This window comes from Scyliorhinus torazame, chromosome 25 (assembly GCF_047496885.1).
Source record: "Scyliorhinus torazame isolate Kashiwa2021f chromosome 25, sScyTor2.1, whole genome shotgun sequence".
In the NCBI taxonomy this organism is placed as follows: Eukaryota; Metazoa; Chordata; class Chondrichthyes; order Carcharhiniformes; family Scyliorhinidae; genus Scyliorhinus; species Scyliorhinus torazame.
In genome coordinates this window covers 30210912-30229992 of record NC_092731.1, presented here as the reverse complement: position 1 = coordinate 30229992, position 19081 = coordinate 30210912, and the positions used below count along the sequence as shown (strand labels likewise).

At 45.2% G+C, this 19081-nt stretch overlaps 1 protein-coding gene across 10 annotated transcripts in view; it reads right to left on the bottom strand.

Moving 5' to 3' along the window:
* LOC140402452 (ryanodine receptor 1-like) overlaps positions 1-19081 on the bottom strand; it is a 497733-nt gene that overhangs the window by 325618 nt on the left and 153034 nt on the right. For all 10 annotated transcript variants that reach the window (XM_072490240.1, XM_072490241.1, XM_072490242.1 and 7 more), the window contains 8 exons: positions 14444-14603; positions 12019-12166; positions 9962-10167; positions 8607-8781; positions 7094-7302; positions 4055-4416; positions 3146-3272; positions 1203-1363 (listed from right to left, as the gene is read on the bottom strand). In XM_072490240.1, coding sequence (XP_072346341.1) covers positions 1203-1363; positions 3146-3272; positions 4055-4416; positions 7094-7302; positions 8607-8781; positions 9962-10167; positions 12019-12166; positions 14444-14603 — 1548 coding nt within the window. The remainder of the gene's footprint in view (positions 1-1202; positions 1364-3145; positions 3273-4054; positions 4417-7093; positions 7303-8606; positions 8782-9961; positions 10168-12018; positions 12167-14443; positions 14604-19081) is intronic.

Genomic DNA, 19081 nt, shown 5'->3' with positions numbered 1-19081 from the left:
TAGTTGAATCGGAAACATTAGGGACCTTCAAGCAGCTATTGGATAGGTACATGGATTACGGTAAAATGATATAGTGTAGATTTATTTGTTCTTCAGGGCAGCACGGTAGCATTGTGGATAGCACAATTGCTTCACAGCTCCAGGGTCCCAGGTTCGATTCCGGCTTGGGTCACTGTCTGTGCGGAGTCTGCATGTCCTCCCCGTGACTGCGTGGGTTTCCTCCGGGTGCTCCGGTTTCCTCCCACAGTCCAAAGATGTGCAGGGTAGGTGGATTGGCCATGATAAATTGCCCTTAGTGTCCAAAATTGCCCTTGGTGTTGGGTGGAGGTGTTGAGTTTGGGTGGGGTGCTCTTTCCAAGAGCCGGTGCAGACTCAGGGGGCCGAATGGCCTCCTTCTGCACTGTAAATTCAATGATAATCTATGATTAATCTAGGACAAAGGTTCGGCACAACATCGTAGGCCGAAGGGCCTGTTCTGTGCTGTATTTTCTATGTTCTATGTGACTCCAGGCCCACAGCAATGTGGTTGACTCTTAAATGTCCTCAGGGATGGACAAATTTATTTTTAAAATTGATTCAATTCAGCCATTACCCCAAGCAAAATGTTACAACAAACTTTAAGTCTGAAGTGTACAAACGATGCAATACTATAGGAAGTAATTATAGACTTTAATCTTGAAATATTGCAGCCCATAATTTCCTTGGGGTGTCAAACCCAGGGTAGTTCTCCAATGATCCGCTGGGGAGAGCACGGGAAGTCCCCATGTAAGAATTGCACTCCCATTGGCCAGAAAGTTTAAATGTCCGTTTGGCAATTGCCTAGCAGTGGGAACCGTTCAAAACTCGGATTTAAACCGACTGTCATTCAGCAATAGTTATCCAGAAATCATCAGAAGAATTAAAGTCCCTTTTAATTCCTTGGTAACTACAGTACTGACCCATCCAGATCCGGGGCTCACGGGAGTCAGGCGAGAAAGGTACAGCTTCATTTCAGGGTAAGTAACAAGGAATGGAGCAGCAATCCTGTGTTTGACATTCCACGGAAGATATGGCCCCGAAAAGTAAGTTACACATATTATTAGCGATTGATTAAAGCTGAGATCAGAATTTATATCAAGAACTTAATTTGTTTGCAAGACAGGAATAGAAAAGTGCTTGATGATTTGGAAAAAGTTATGAATGAGTGTATTAACTCAAAATACCTGTCATGGACATTTCCTTGGTCATCTCCCACAGAGACCGTTACTGTGCGAACTTTAGTTAGATCAAAGTTGCCATCGTATTGATGAAAGTCAGGAGTCACCCAGCCAACCCACACTCCTCCTGGTTCCTGCCCAGCATATATCCTCACAGAATAGTAATACTGCCAAAAGAAAGCATCAAAATTAGAAACTAGAAATGCTAGATTAGGTTTTGCCATGGGCATTTGTTACAATATGGGTGAGAGGTCGATTGGAGTGTTGCACAATCACAGTCGTGTATTGGTTGCTAAACTGGACGGGCAATTCAGAGGTTGAGCGCTCACACCACTCCAAAGTTGTGAAATTGAATTCCATAAATCAGGCAACTTGTGGGATTGCACCAGTAAAAATTGGCTTGCTAATAATGCCTTCCATCAAAAGTCACCTGCTACCTTTATATGGCCCAGTCCAGCCTTGGATGTGACACATATGTGACAGTCCTCAATCTTCTCTAAGGGCAAGCTGCTGGAAGATGGTTCACCACCACTTTCTCATGGCACCTTGGCATGGGAATAAACAGTCGACATACCAAACTAAAACAGCTAGAATTGCTGGGTCCACGTTTTGCTCTCAAAACGTAGATGGTTTTGAGGTATGGGAGTATACAACCCCAAAATTCCATAGCATGTATTGTCCTGACAGATTGTCAGTTCAAGGGAACGTGAAGAAAAATAAAATGTTACAATCATCTGACCACATTGTTTACTACAGTATTTAAGAAAGGACATAATTGCATTAGGAGCCATTCAGAGAACGTTCACGTGATTGACTCCTGGGATGAAGGTTGGACAACTCTGTATTAGACTTTGGAAGAATGACAGCTGATCTATTGAAACACAGAGGGCCCTATCGTGTGGCCTCGTTGTGCTTGACCTGGGACGTGACGAGGCTGTTAAATTCCGCAAGAGGCCTCTCGCGAGATTTGCGCGCTCCGGACGCTTCGAGAGATCTAATGAGATCGGGCGGATAGGGATTTGCATATTTAAGCGAGCAGTTAGGTTCACTTAAATATGTTCGCACCGGAGCCTCCCAAGGCCCGGCAGCGCCAAGAAACACCCCACTATTCAATGGCACTTTGCCAGTTCTTTTGGCCTCGGGGCGTTTCTCTCCACCAAGGCCACACAGAATAATTTCCTGCCGGCGAGCCTAGCAGGAAAGGCACCTCACAGATCCGGGCACCATTTTATCTGGCTGCTCCGATCTCCTCCTGGCTCATTTAAATATGCTGATCTGGATGGCGCCCAGTGAGGGCGTGATCCAGATTGCGACGACTTGCGGGACTCGTTACATCCCGCAAGACGTTTCAATGCTGAAAATCGAGCGAGATTCAACGGCCTCGTCCTGAAACCAAGTCAGGCGCGACGAGGTCGTTAAGTCACGCCCATGAGGTCCTGAGGAGATCTGCTGAGGTAGATTCTGAGAGGGAGTTTTCCGTAATGGGAGAGACTTAAAATAGGGAGTAATTTAAAAATAAGAGGTCTCCCATTTAAGATGGAGATGAGAACCGTTTTTCTCCCAGAGACCCGAGCGTCTGTGCAACCCTCTTCGCCAGAGAGCAAAAGATGAAGGGGCATTGAATATTTTGAAAGCAGGGGTAGAAAACATCGTCTAACAAGGGAGTCAAAATAGGTAGGCAGGAAGGTGGCACTGAAGCCACAATCCGATCAGCCATAATCTAATTGAGTAATGGAGCAGGTTTGAAGGCCCAAAAGGCCAACTCTTGAGTATGTAAATAGCGAAACCATATTTGTAAATAGGTCACAATATTTGCCATCGTGAGAACGATGCTCTGTGCTTTGTAACTTTCGGATCCTTCGGCCCACAGTCAGTAGCTTTGAATGAAATGGGGTTTAGTTGTTTCTGTCAGTTTGTAATTCTTTTACCGTTTCCAGTTGACTATTTACCGTTGTTGTGTTCAAAATAATGTCCGGGTCATCCCTGTCATCTGGCACAACGTCCTCGATCAGTCGGGGCACAGTCGGTATCACTGGAGGTGGAGCAATAAAGGCTGGTTTCTTTTTGAATAGGAACCTACAATGCAGCAAATGAATAAGAGGAGCCGTGACGTTGAATATTATAAATATCAGGATAGAGAAATCAACACAATTATAGACAAATTCTCTCTCATGGTTTCATCAAGCCTAAGCATCATCCTTGAAAAGGGTAAGAGTATATGGGGAAGTACTTTTGTGGTGAAAAATAGCACAAGAATTTTGTTGCACTGTTTTAAGATCGAGATTGTTGCATAGGGAAGTTCTGTCTTTGTGAAAATGGCGCCAGTAGCCAGAATCCAGAGGTCCAGCGCCCAAACCCCAACATTTTCGTCGGTTGGCAATGGAAGAAATGGGGACAGGTCAAACTTTGTACATCTGTACTTCATAGCTGTAGCTACACATATTAAAGTGACTGCAATATCACACGAGTGCGGGATGACATCAGGACGCACGGCCAACATCACCACGTGCTAGTTTACACTCTTACAGTCGGGTGCACACCAATCCGGCACACTCAAAATTCTGCCCAAAGGGTTTCTCAGTCTGGAAAGATGGGACATCCCAAAGGGTCTATGGTGGGCCATTTTTATTTTACACAAACATAGGGACATGGAATTTGAAGACACAAGACTGAAATTCACGAATGGCGTCAAATTGAGACGGGAATTTCTTCAACAGTCATATTTAAAGGTCTCCTGCAACTTCCTCTGTGGATCCTGCAGCCAATGCAACAACAACAAACTTCGCTGGCAATCAGTGCTTGTTTCGTTTTTCTCAGCAACCATCTTGATCTATCCACAGAACCTCAAAAGTACTAACCTAGTTTTATGTTTACTTTTCTCAGAGGAGGAATCTTTATCATTCTCTGCCTTGGCCACCTCCTTGGGTGCTTCCTTCGAGCCCTCTTTATCATTGGCAGGTGTTTCAGTTTGAGTCCGGCTGGCTGACTTTTTAAGGACTTCAAACTCCGAATCCACATCGATATCTTCTACTTCTTCTTCTGGGATGGTCATTCTGGTCAATGGCGTGGTCCCAGGCGTGCACTTGAATGTATCATGGAACTCAACAGGCAGGCTGAGGCGGAAGAACAGCATGTCGGTGTTGCTGTTCTGAGACCCAAAGGTTTTGTGGGAGATTTTCAAGCAAGGAGGGCTATCAACTGTTCCATCAATCCTTGCAACCTGCATTAAAAACAGATTCAATCTTTACGGTTAAATGTTCCACAACTAAACTCAAGGAAGTCAATACGACAGTACAATTTAACTTGTCTTCTTACAGTAATCTAATTTTCATTCATGCTGAGGGCAAGTTTCCAAAGAGACCATTGGTCTTTAAACTAATCTCACTTTCAATTAATGGGTGTTATACAGAGGTTAAGTGTCAGCTCCAATAACATTGATAATGTCTAAGGGCAGCATGGTGGCGCAGTGGGTTAGCCCTGCTGCCTCACGGCGCCGGGTTCGATCCCGGCTCTGGGTCACAGGCTGTGTGGAGTTTGCACATTCTCCCAGTGTTTGCATGGGTTTCGCCCCCACAACCCAAAGATGTGCAGGGTAGATGGATTTGTCACACTAAATTGCCCCTTAATTGGAAAAAATTAATTGGGTACTCTAAATTAAAAAATAAAACATTGATAATGTCAGAACGATCACGATTACACATAGATATAGTCATATCAATAATATTCAGAGAATTCCATAGAATCAGACAGCTCAGTCGCCACTCCTACTGGTCGGCTGTCATGATATGCCACACTCATCAGTCCTGCTCCATCCCCACGCAAACATTGCGGCATCCGGCATCAAACTACCCACAGGACAACCCCACATTCTGCTGCCCTCCACAACAGATATCTCCAGCTTTTCAGCGCTGAACTGAAAAACTTACTTTAAAAAAAAAAGTGTTATTTCTATTCCTGCAATTTCAAGCACCTCTTCATTTGTCTGATGGTCCGCATGTGGAATTTTTAGCATAGGCAGCGCAGTAGCACAAATGATTGGCAGCACGGTAGCACAAGTGATTAGCACTGTGGCTTCACAGCGCCAGGGTTCCAGGTTCGATTCCCTGCTGGGTCACTGTCTGCACGTTCTCCCCGTGTCTGCATGGGTTTCCTCCGGGTGCTCCGGTTTCCTCCCACAGTCCAAAGATGTGCAGGTTAGGTGGATTGCCCTTTTGACCAAAAAAGGTTAGGAGGGGTTATTGGGTTACACGGATAGGATGGAAGAGAGGGCTTAAATGGGCCGGTGCAGACTCGATGGGCCAAATGGCCTCCTTCTGCACTGTATCTTCAATGTACGTCTTAGCATTCAGATTACAACGGCCACTATTTTATTCCACAGGTCTTTGCTCATTGTGAAGGTTTATGAGGTAGACAGGAACATGGATAAAATATAACATCCTGAGCTTGTTACTGAGAGGTCGAGGTAGACTGAGCGTGGAGAGGACGTTTCCACCAGTGGGAGAGTCTAGAATCTGAAGGCATAGCCTCAGACTGAAGGGACGATACTTTAAAACTGAGATGAGGAGGAATTTCTTCAGAGGGTGGTGAATCTGTGGGACTCTTTGCAGCAGAAGGCCGTGGACTCCAAGTCACTGAGTGTCTTTAAAACAGAGATTGATAGGTTCTGGATTAATAAGGGGATCGGGGTTATGGGGAGAAGGCAGGAGAATGGGGATGAGAAAAATATCAGCCATGATTGAATGGTGCAGCAGACTCGAAGGGCCGAATGGCCTAATACAGCTCCTCTGTCTTATGATCTTAGCTTGCGTTTTCTTGTTGTCATGCTCCATTTCAAGAAATTAATCTGGTTATAGATATCTTTCTAACATCTGCATCGCATCTGCCATCTTGTTATTATTTGTCTTAAATGGACAAACTCACCTACTTGTTCCAGTGTTACATCATCCACTTCAATCTGTATTCGAGATTCTTCCAACATATTCTTTCTAACTACTACTATTGGTTTTTTTTTTGTCCTTTTTGGTGTTTGTACTCAAACCATATTCTAAACATCGCAGGCGGGATTCTCCGATTCTGCGGCTATGTCCGCAGGATCCGTCTGGTCTTACGGCCGAAAAGTCAGAGCCGCCCCCGCACCGATGCTCTGCCTGGTGGGGGGCTAGCAGCCGCCCCTGGCTTTACCTGCCGACACAGACGCAGAATGGCAGCGCCATACAACATGGCACCGGCCACGCGTGGACCCGGCCTGCCAAAAACTGCCCACCCCCGTAAACCCCCTCGGTGTGCTGGGCGTCTAGTTCTCAATCCAGGGCGAGGTGCGCTCCCCAGCCTCCAGGGGCTTTATATCTATGCAGGTAAGGGCGGGTTTGGGAAAATTCTCTTGGCCTACAAGCAGTGTTGTAAAAGTATTTAACTTCTCCCAACGGTTGCTGGGTCTCCCCCCCAAGTCCCGGAAGTCCCAGTTGTCCTCTGTACGTCCACAAATCAAAGCCGACAAAGCAGATTCAATCAAAGGCCGCCAGCCTCAAGCTCCCGTCCTGCCTGCTGGGAGCGAGTCCCACCTTCATAAAACCCAGAAGCCAGCAAGTTAGAGATGGCTTCCTGACATGCTTGGAATTTTTCCCAATTTAATCCTCCCACAGGCTCACTTCCCATTAAAATTCCTTCTGCTAACTCTTTTCTCGCTAGACTGATGTTGCCTCATTTAGGGTGCTGCGAGAGTTTTCTATTTTATTCCAGATTATTCAACATCCTTCCAAAAGTATGAAGCCCAAACTGCACTCAGTAATCCACATTGATATGTTATACATGGATTCACAATAAAATTTTGATCACTTCTATAGTCGAATTACCAGTAAATTCCATCACTTGTACACTTGAATAACTTCAAGCCTTACCTCAACATGACTATGATCGGAGGGAACAGGAACAAACTGAGGCAAACTTTTGCTGAACCACATTGTGATGTCCCGTTTCATATTTACAGCAAAGGGTTCAAAGCCTTCCTGCAAACCACATATGGTGAAATATCTCAGGCTGCTGACGTCTTGGCCCAGGTTGATGCGTCCGACCTGAGAAAGGCTCAGGCTGCACACAGGAACGAACCCTGAAAAAGGTCAATACAACTTAAAATACTACTTAAAAACACAGTATTTTTAAGGTTGGACTAAATAGCGTGTCACATAATCACAGAACATAGAATTTACAGTGCAGGAGGCCATTCGTCCCATCAAGTCTGCACCTGCCCTTGGAACGAGCACCCCACTTAAGCCCCACAACTCCACTCTATCCCCATAACCCAGTAACTCCACCTAACCTTTCTGGACACGAAGGGCAATTTAGAATGGCCAATCTCCCCAACATGCACCTGCACAACCTGGACTGTGGGAGGAAACCAGAGCAGCCGGAGGAAACCCACACAGACACAGGGAGAACTTGCAGACTCCGCACAAACAGTGACCCAAGCCAGGTATCGAACCTAGGAGCCTGGCGCTGTGAAGCAACTGAGCTAACCACTGTGCTACCATGCTGCACAACCACTATGCTACCATGCTGCCCAACCACTCTGCTACCGTGCTGCCCTACAGTGAACTCCTACAGTGCAGAAGAGCACTAGGCTCACTCTCCTGCCCTATCCCTGTAACCTGTACATCCCTGGACACTAAGGCAATGTAGCACGACTGATTTACCTAACCTGCACATCTTTGGACTGTGGGAGGAAACCGGAGCACCCGGAGGAAACCCACGCGGACGCAGGGAGAACGTACAAACTCCACACAGTCACCCAAGGCCGCAATCGAACCCGGGTGCCTGGCTCTGTGAAGCAGCAGTGCTAACCACTGTGCCGTCCTGAGTCTTCAACCCTATAAAACGCAGCTTAATAATCTGGGTTTCCAATGCTTGAATACCTAACTGCTATCTGTTACAGAATATGATGAAATATTGTGCAGGTGCCATTCTAATTTGCTATCTGAACCAATTCAAGCTAGATTTTGAAATCGTGGTTACGTACACTTGTATACAAAATAAATACCGTGAACTTTTCTTTCATCTTATCTGTTAGACTGGTTGGACGATAGGGTGAAAATTTATGGCCCTCCCGCTGGTGGGATATTCCGGTCCAACCGAAGTCAATGGAGTTTTGAATGGCTCGCCGCATTTTCCATTCCCGCCCCTGCCAGGACAGGGCCGTAACATTCTGCCATAATTTCCAATCATTAGAGTTATAAATTGGAATCGAGATTCTGGAATTCTGTTTGAGAAAACGTTATCTCAGAGCTTTTATTTTGTCACTTAAGGAGTCCGCATTGTTCTTCACTGGGGGGCTGGTATTGTTCAAGAAACTAAGCTATTCATCACCTGCCGAGTAAATCCTTCTCCGTAACTTTCCAAATCCCAGCCAGAACTTACCATCGCCAATTTCGACATCTGTGAAAGCCAGCTCAGAACCCGAGTCTCTGATCAGCATCTCTCCATTAAGCGTGAACATGATGTTCATTTCGTATAAGTCAATCATACAACCAACCACATCACCGGACTGCCAGGTACGGCCAAATGGTTCACTCCCGACATGCCAACGCTGACCCTGCGGCACAAAGAATTGACAGAGGGCAAAAGAATCAGTGACACCACGGGTGATAAGTAGGAGCTTCTGACCAGCATGAACCTAATTTGTTATTCAGTTTTGCTGAACCAGTAACAGATTAAACACAAACTGAAAATTACAAAATGAAAACGTAATAGTTCATGACAAGCAGAGATTTATTAAAATTTTCCATCAGAGTATTTGAAAGTGCTCTTCATCTGCTAAAGTAATGAGCGATTTGTGATCATGCTTATACGCACAGAAAATTATAAACTCAATCTTTGGAATTTGCCTCATGCTCGACAGAAATTTATTAACAAAAGCATTTCAAATAATCAGTGGTGAGCTCTGCCACTCTGGTTTCCACGTGTCTCTTTGATTTGTAAATTGCTGATTGAAATGTAAAGGCCAAGCTAGTTACTAGTGGATGAAATCAACCAGCGTTTGCACTCGTCCAGTGATCGTTCCTGGAGAAAATATAAACCCCAGCTGTCAAGCTTGGATATTACGGGCCAGGATTTAGAGAACCCCAAAGTGTATCATGGAGTTCACCTAACCCACAACGTTTAATAGATTGTGGTTATGGGGGGGCACAAGGACCCACTTCACAGGTGTGATGCAACAGAGATCTAAAGTACTTTTAAAACAAACCAATGTTTATTATATGAATACAATTAAATTTTATAAACACACAGTAAACATCTTAGCAACTATCAACTCAAATACTTCCCCCAAAGAATACAGTAACCCTTAATCTTTCCTAAAGTGCATCCAGAAGTCAGATCACTTTTAAAATAAAGACAGCAGGTTTAAATGCTCTACAGAAACAGGTATTACTTTGAAATCATCAATGATCTGGAGACATTCCTTAGCTTGTAAAGAGAGAGATTATACAGCTGCTTGCTTTGAATGCAGCTATCCACCTCTGAAAACAAAATCAAACACACACTGTAGCTGCCAACTCAAAAACGAAAGTGACAGACAGACATCCCAGCTTCACCCACACTCTGACATCACTGCAGCTACTTGATAAACACCCATTTCTTAAAGATTCTCTCACATGACACTATAACCTCACATGATTAGAGAAGAGTTTCACCGTCTTGGAACCATACCATAATGTGAAGTTAGTTTCATGAGAGATGGAGAGAAAATTAGAAAGACAGAAGTTAAAACAGACCTTAAATCCATTAAATACGAAGGCGAGATCGTCAGCACCCAATGGTAGATCAGGTCTGCACTCTGGTCGTGCCCATCCTACCCTCATCTCTCCTATAGTCACAGCTTCAAACTCAAAGTACCATCTCCCAGTCTTCACTGCATAGGACTTTTCAGCGCGGAAGAGCCGTACTTTCTCATTGCGACCGACACCTGGGATATGGGCAGCTAACACAACAAAACACAAACATGAGGGATTAAAAGATAGAATTTTTAAGTAGCCAACACTTTAATTCCCAAAATATTTTGAATGAGTGAAGCATACCCCAGAGGGAGTACAAATAGTGAATAACCAACAATTAAATAACCATTCAAGTACTGCCAATTTGCTGTTTTTTAAATTCTTTCACAGGGAATGGGCAATCGCTGGCAAGGCCAACATTTGTTGCCCAGCCCTAATTGCCCCTTGAACGGAGTGGCTCGCTGGGCCATTTCAGAGGGGCAGTTAAGAGTCAGCCACATTGCTGTGCGTCTGGAGTCACGTGTAGGTCAGACCTGGTTAGGACGGCAGATTCCCTTCCCTAAAGGGGACATTAGTGATCCAGGATGGGCTTTTACAACAATCAATGCTACTTTTGTGGTCTCTATTACTGAGGCGAGCTTTATATTGCTTATTTAGAGAAGAATAAAATAGAACATTACCACGCAGTACAGGCCCTTCAGCCCTCGATGTTGCGCCAACCTGTGAAACCACTCTAAAGCCCATCTACATTATTCCCTTATCGTCCATATGTCTATCCAATGGCCATTTGAATGCCCTTAGTGTTGGTGAGTCCACTACTGTTGCAGGCAGGGCATTCCACACCCTTACTACTCTCTGAGTAAAGAACCTACCTCTGACACGGGGGAAGGGGCAGTGACGTAGTGGTATTGAGGCTGGACTATTAATCCAGAGACCCAGAGTCATTCACTGGAGACTTGGTTCAAATCCCGCCATGGCAGATGGTGAAATTTGAATTCAATTTTGGGCAGCACGGTAGCCATGTGGATAGCACAATTGCTTCACAGCTCCAGGGTCCCAGGTTCGATTCCAGCTTGGGTCACTGTCTGTGCGGAGTCTGCACATCCTCCCCGTGTGTGCGTGGGTTTCCTCCGGGTGCTCCGGTTTCCTCCCACAGTCCAAAGATGTGCAGGTTAGGTGGATTGGCCATGATAAATTGCCCTTAGTGTCCAAAATTGCCCTTGGTGTTGGGTGGGGTTACTGGGTTATGGGGATACGGTGGCGGTGTTGACCTTGGGTAGGGTGCTCTTTCCAAGAGCCGGTGCAGACTCGATGGGCCGAATGGCCTCCTTCTGCACTGTAGATTCTATGACTATGACATCTGTCCTATATCTATCTCCCCTCAATTTAAAGCTATGTCCCCTCGTGCTAGACATCACCATCCGAGGAAGAAGGCTCTCACTGTCCACTCTATCTAATCCTCTGATCATCTTTTCTGCCTCAATTAAGTCACCTCTTAACCTTCTTCTCTCTAACGAAAACAGCCTCAAGTCCCTCAGCCTTCCCTCATAAGATCTTCCCTCCATACCAGGCAACATCCTGGTAAACCTCCTCTGCACTCTTTCCAATGCTTCCACATCCTTCCTATAATGCTGCGACCAGAACTGCACGCAATACTCCAAATGCGGCTGCACCAGAGTTTTGTACAGCTGCAGCCTGACCTCACGGCTCCGAAACTCAATCTCTCTACCAATAAAAGCTAAAACACCGTACGCCTTCTTAGCAACCCTATCAACCTGGGTGGCAACTTTCAGGGATCTATGTACATGGACACCGAGATCTCTCGGCTCATCCACACCGCCAAGAATCTTACCATGAATTATTTATTAACAGAATTCAAATTCTGCCAGCTGCCATGATGGGTTTTGAATGCATGTCCCAAGAGCATTACCCGGAGGCCTCTGGATTAGTCGTCCAGTGACATAAAGTTGGACCATGTATTACAGTATTTCCCTGTAGTCGTTAAAGCCGATCTATTACCAATATTCAAACTGAATAATTCTTTCAGGTTTACATACTGGCTTCTTGATCTGGCGGTTCAATGTTGTAGCCATAACCAATCAGGGTGCGGACAGCCTCACACAGGCTATCTCTGTTTGTTTTCTTTGTGCGTTCATCCAGGAGGTTGTACGGTACAAGGCGGGGATTTCTCTTGTTACTAATATCCTGCAAGTACAAAAGGAGCAAAAATATATCTCTGAAAATGAGAAGTTTATTAGGTCCAAATTTCATTTTGATTTGCAAGCGGGATAGCAGTGATGCTGCTTACCACGACAGCACTTTAGAATAGTATTCTTTCCTGTCCTTAACTCAGAATTGGAAACCAGTGAAGAACATAGACCATTACTCTCCCAGCAATCAAGACAGTTTTAAAAAATAAATTTAAAGTACCCAATTCATTTTTTCCAATTAAGGGGCAATTTAGCGTGGCCAATCCACCTACCCAGCACATCTTTTTGGGGTGTGGGAGCAAAGCCCACGCAGACACGGGGAGAATGTGCAAACTCCACATGGACAGTGACCCAGAGCCGGGATGCTAACCACCGTGCCACCATGCTGCCCGCGGAATCAAGACAGCGGAGTAAAATACTGGTCTCGAGTAGCTTCATGCAGATATAAAAAGTTGTGCAGATGTCACGAGCTCTCGGATAGTCCCAGAACACAGTGGTGGGCCTAGAATTTGCTGGAAAAATAATGACGAGCATAATTCATACATTGACAACATTTTACCCAAAATGCACAGAGTGCTGAATCAGGCGAGAAAAGCTGTGAGACCCTGGCTGGCTTCGCAAATGCCTTTTCCCGCCTGATTTAACTGGACTCTGTGCAATTGCAAAGTGCTGGTGAGGATCCCGCAACCAGCTTAGGGGCCGCTAAACATACCAACAACGCTGGGATTCTGAGATCGGGACACCACGTTTAAAGGGCACGCCGATGGCACTCCCCACCCCACCCCACCCGCCCCAGGGATCAGGCCCCCTAACCATGCAAGTATCAGGGTGACCTGATTTCCTCATCCCCGGCATCAGGGCACACTCCCCGCCCAGCCCGCCCTCACTGGCGCCGACCCTCCTTTGCATCACTGGCACCGCACGTCCCCAAGGCATGCACAACACCCATCCCAACCCTCAACAATCATGGGGGCTCCCTAGAGGCCTGCCCCTGTCAGTGCCAGGAGGCAGTGCCAAGGCATGGCCTGGCCATGCCCCTCACCACCCGAGAGCGATACTCAACTCCGCGCCCCAGTGTGGTCATCACAACTGGCTCTCATTTTTTGAAAACCAGTAGCGATTCGCGCCGGTCACGCTGGCTAGGTGGAAGGATAATGTGTGGGCGGGTGTTACGATGTCAAGCCCGGTAAGTATACATAAATATATTTAAAAGGATGGAAATCAGGTTCATGCTCTTTCCTTTTTATTTTATAAATTGTTTTCATTAAAGCTTTTTTCAAACAGAATTTTTACATAACTAATAACAGAAAAATAAACGAAAAATATTTAACAAAACTAGGTGGCTGTTATCATTATACCAAAAAAATACATTAAATAGACAGTTCTCCCACCTGAGCCCCCCTGCGCAGGGTCGGAGAATCCCGGTCGTTATGTGGGTTGAAATATCCCCCAGAGGACACTGGATAATAATCAGGATCAAGAGTATAGAACACAGAACGTACAGCGCAGAAGGAGACCATTCAGCCCATCGAGTCTGCACCGACCCACTTTAAGCCCTCACTTCCACCCTACCCCCATAACCCAATAGCCACTCCTAACCTTTTTGGACACTAAGGGCAATTTATCCTGGCCAATCCACCTAACCTGCACGTCTTTGGACTGTGGGAGGAAACCGGAGCATCCGGAGGAAACCCACGCACACACGGGGAGAACGTGCAGACTCCGCACAGACAGTGACCCAGCTGGCATGAAGTAGGCTGATGATCCTTATTCTTATCAGAGGAAATTTATACCCTTCAGAAGATTTGGATGAAAATTTACTTATTGCTATTTACTTTTCTGCATAATGTAAAAAATAGTTGAGTATTTAGTATAAAATTGCATAGCTAAGTTTAATAAGTCTTTGTCCCTTTTTAAATGGTTGGTCCCATTGATAATTTTGGGAAACAACACTTGAGCATTTTCCTTTAATACCTGCTCAGTTCAGGACACTATACATAGAAAACATTTTTGTGATAATATCCAATTCAGAAATTTTGGGAGTATTTCTACACTGGATTCCTTCCAATAACAGCGGACAAATACCCTGAAAGTTAATTCACTAACCAGTCCAATGTTTAACTCCAATCTGAGAAAATGAGTACCTTTGAGGTTTCAAGAAATAGGAGATGAGAATATATCCGACGTATTCTGAAGTCTAATCATCCGTATTTTATTATTCGTGCATTCTTAAATGTCAAGCAACTTTCCAGTTTCATTCGCAGCCTCTTACCTGCAAAATACTGTACGTCCATCCCTGACGGATGCGGTCCCTTGCCCAGACATTGTGACCATTTTCAGCCAGTTTGTCCACCAGAGTATTTTGAGCTGGAGTCAGTTTGACATGGGAGAGGTCAAGTGGAGTAGGCTTGTATCCACTTGACATTTGATACCTGTGACAGAAGTAAAAGAGTTTTTAATTTTTAAAAAAATGAAGTGATGCCAAAGGAAGGCAGCCCAATTATTCGTGATGAATGCAGGAAGTTCCGATATAATAATAATCTTTTATTGTCACAAGTATGAAGTTACTGTGAAAAGCCCCTAGTCGCCACATTCCGGCGCCTGTTCGGGTAAGCTGGTCCGGGAATTGAATCCGCGCTGCTGCCATAGTTCTGCATTACAAACCAGCTATCTATCCCACTGAGCAAACCCAGCTTTTATATTTTATTATAGATAGATGATGCAGTAAAGAGTTAGTGTGTGTATGACTGCTGCAGTCATATTTTTCAAACATCCTGGTTTGAAAGATTGGGAACTAGGGGTGGGAACTAGGGGTGCAATCAGGCCACTGGAAAAGCTTGGGCTAATGCAGTTTTGTTTGGATTAAGGGGAGTCCCCTGTGGAGTTGATTAGATTAGAGCTTGGTAAGGTTAATGTAGCTACTGGGTACAGCTAAAGTATCAGGCGATTTGCAGAAAAGCAGTTCAGTTCAGATCTAGATGGAGCTATGAGCAGAAGTCAAGCATTTTGCTCTCACTGTAGTTCGATTAAAGATATGTCTGTAGACAGATTGTCAGTTTCCTTCCAAGCAGTTCAGAATTGTCTGGTTAGAAGGTGAGCTGAAACAAGCTGAGAAGCTGCTTCTGAAGGAACGCAGCCAGAGTTTCTGCATGGTTCTGACAGGAGTGAGGTCTTTTCTTTAAGGCAGAGTCAAAAGATCTCTCTTTCTCAAGATTAAATATCCAGACATCTCAGTGAAGCACGTATTCCAGAATGGTGAAGGTATTTAACTTTGGACAGCACGGTGGCACAAGTGATTAGCACAGTTGCCTCATGGCGCCGAGGTCCCAGGTTCGATCCCGGCTCTGGGTCACTGTTCGTGTGGAGTTTGCACATTCTCCCCGTGTTTGCGTGGGTTTCACTCCCACAATCCAAAAGATGTTCATGGTAGGTGGATTGGCCATGCTACATTGCCCCTTAATTGGAAAAAATGAATTGGATACTCCAAATTTATTTTAAAAAAGGTATTTAACTTTTTTTGTTTGTGCCGATATAAAGATAGCTGTTAAGGTTTACTGTATTCATTGTATTAATTAGCATAGATTAAGGAGTAATTGCAAGATATTTTCCGGTGTGATGTTAAAGATATTTTAATACTGTGTTGGTAATAAAGTTTGTTTTAATATACTATATCCTTATTTATCGTTGAATCACACTTGGAGCAAGGTATCCTTCCCTCACAATCTTACAAAATTAAAATAAAATATTGGGGTTTCTGTCCAGTATCCTAGTCACTGTTGGGGTGTGGTCTGGGATCAGAATATGATGAAGTTCATGTATTCACATTCAAACCACTTGTACCACAATTCCGATGTGTGTTATTATTTTTACAGGTATAACCTTTATATTTTAAATAGGTTTATTCCTGCATAACAACGGCACTAAGACGAATGAGGGCCAGTGTTTATACCTGAACCTTGGTAGATTGACAGTTCTGCCCTATCCACATTCTTTTCGGGAGTCACTTACACAGATTTAGTCTCGCCGTGGGAAGCCAATAGCGTTTAATTCTTTACCGACAGTACTTTTGATTATCAGCTTGAAGCTTAGTGTAGCTGAAGTATCTAATTTTAAATCACAAGCATACATGCCTACATGATTTAAGATCCTTCAGAGTCAAAAGGTTACCATGGAGATAGGTTCCGAATAAGCATAGCGGTGGTCGCCTTCCATCTCGTCAGATGAAGGTTTGTGTCGTAGTGGCCAACTTCGTGACTCGGGAATTCCATGCCTCATTTTCTGCAGAGGGAGGCAGTGGGCTGAGAAGATGTGCAATTCGCCGGCCTATGTTTTCCCTGGGCCCTCTTCTCAGCCAGCTGAGGGCTTTTCATTTCTGCTTATTTCTTCCAAGCAGTCAGCCACCAGAGATCATGGCCAGCCAGGACCGTCTCCCAGTTTGCAGTACCAATGTCGATCATCTTTGTTATGGCGCTAGAAGGTGGCCTTGCAGTGGCAGGGTGGTCACCCAGGAGGTTGTGACCCACTGGCCAGTTAGCCTTATAGAAAAGTATATGGCGGCCACCCTTATGAAAAACATGACAGGACAAGTGTAGACATTTTTGGCTCAGTAATGTGTGCGCTGATGGAATTTGCATGCTTCAGGGCCTCAAGAGGTGTTAACCTTGCCCCACCACAGTTGACTTTGCCCAGCATGTTGTCATGGAAAGTGGTCACAGAGTCGCTTCGCCAGCCAATTTTCTGCAGCTGTTTAAATGTTGAGCCTCAAGGGCAGCACGGTGAGCAGTGGTTACCGGTGGGACTACGACGCTGAGGATCCGGGTCTGAATCCCGGCCCTGGCTCACAGCCCGTGTGGAGTTTGCACATTCTCCCCGTGTCTGCGTGGGTCTCACCCCCACAAACCAAAAGATGTGCAGGTTAGGTGGATTGGCCACGCTAAATTGCCCCTTATTTGGAAAATAATTAATCAGGTGCTCTAAAAAAAATGTTTAAATGTTGAGCCTCTGTTTGTGCGGCTAAATTCCTTGGTGAAATCGGTAAATAAACAGTGATCTCCTTTGCTATAGCATTTCCGTGCAGCTACCAGACTGATGCAGCTACCAGTCTGAGATGATCAAGTCAATTGTAGATCGCCCCGCATAATAATGATAGCAACCAATTTAGAACAATTTAGCAAAAACTGTATGTTGATAAATAGTAATGTTTTTTATTCTGCCACTTAAAAATCGGAAGCATGGTACAATTCATACAATTCATCATTCACGCCTAAACTAACACTCAACTTAACACGTGTCAATGTCAGCACTTCAGGACGAAGATTTTCTTCCCACTGAGATTGGAAGTCCCCAATATGAACTAGTCAGATCGGTTGGATCAGCACAAAAATTAAGGTTAGAACCAATCAGTTAGATATTACTTTCCACAACTGTGCTATTGGTTGCCCCATGATGGCAGAAATATTGAGAGAAGCTGATTTTTAAGAAAACATTCGACACACTGTCAAATTCAGCAGGACCCGCTAACTATAATTAAGATTCTGATTCCTGGCCACAGCCTGCTAGATCGTGAGACTGGGTGGTTTCCCGGTGGGTAGGCCTTCAGCAACAGGCCACATTACGTAGCCGGAGGGGAGAGGGGAATAGTTTGGTGGGCGGTGCTCAGGGAGATTGGAGAAGATCGTTGTGGGGCGGGCTCGGGTATATTTAGGGAGGTGGGAGGTGATCGCTGGAAAGGTTTCAGAGCTCAGGGGAGATGGGGATAAGGTTTCAGAATTGAGCAATTGAGCCAGAGGTATCCTGAAGGGAGGAGTAGATTGCTTGGGGGGGGGGGGGAATGGGGGGGTGGGGGGAGATCATGGGGGACAGGGTCATGTTGTGACTAGATTGTGGGCCATGAGAAAATGGGGAGTTCATTGGATCGCCAGGGCCTTGGGCAGTGTGATCGCTGGGGTGATTTGTTTATGGTTCAAGGGAAACATTCCTGTTCATAAGAAATACTGGATTAGAACCATCTGTTGCAGCTGACCTCGTCTCCTTTTAGCTGACAGGTTTCCTCAAGCCCTGAAAACCCAAAAAGCTAATTGTACAACTACAGCTGAGAAAAACCTTTTTCTTCCCCCCCTCCCCGTCTCAAACCCACTCTTTTTGGGGATTAAAACGCCATGTAATAGAAAACATAGAAAATAGGAGCAGGTGGTCATTCGGCCCTTAGAGCCTACTCCGCCATTCATTAAGATCATGCTGACCATCCAACTCAATATCCTTTGATCCCCTTTGCCCCAAGTGCTGTATCTAACTGTTTCTTGAAAACATGCAATGTTTTGGCCACAACTACTTCCTGTGGAAACAAATTCCACAGGCCGACCACTCTCCGGGTAAAGAAATTTCTCCTCATCTGTGTCCTAAGCCTGTATCCTCAGGCTGTGACCCCTGGTTCTGGACACATCCACCATTGGGGGTCAGCTTTGTCAAAGGGTCACCTGGACTCAAAACGTTAGCTCTTTTCTCTCCCTGCAGATGCTGCCAGACCTGCTGCGATTTTCCAGCATTTTCTCTTGGGTTTCACCATTGGGTGTGTCCATTACCACCTCCTGTACCTGCCTGCTTACCTTCAGTGACTGGTGTACGAGGACACCCAGGTCTCGTTGCACATTCCCCCGTCCTAATTAATAGCCATTCAGATAATAATCCGACTTCTCGTTTTTGCAACCAAAGTGGATAATCTCGCATTTCTCCAAATTACACCGCATCTGCCATTCATTTGCCCACTCACTCAACTTGTCCCAATCACCCTGAAGGATCTCTGCATCCTCCTCAAAGCTCCCCCTCCCACGCATCTTGGGTGTCATCTGCAAATTTGAAGCTTATTACATTTTGTTTCTTCATCTAAATCATTGACCCTGCCAATTTGAAA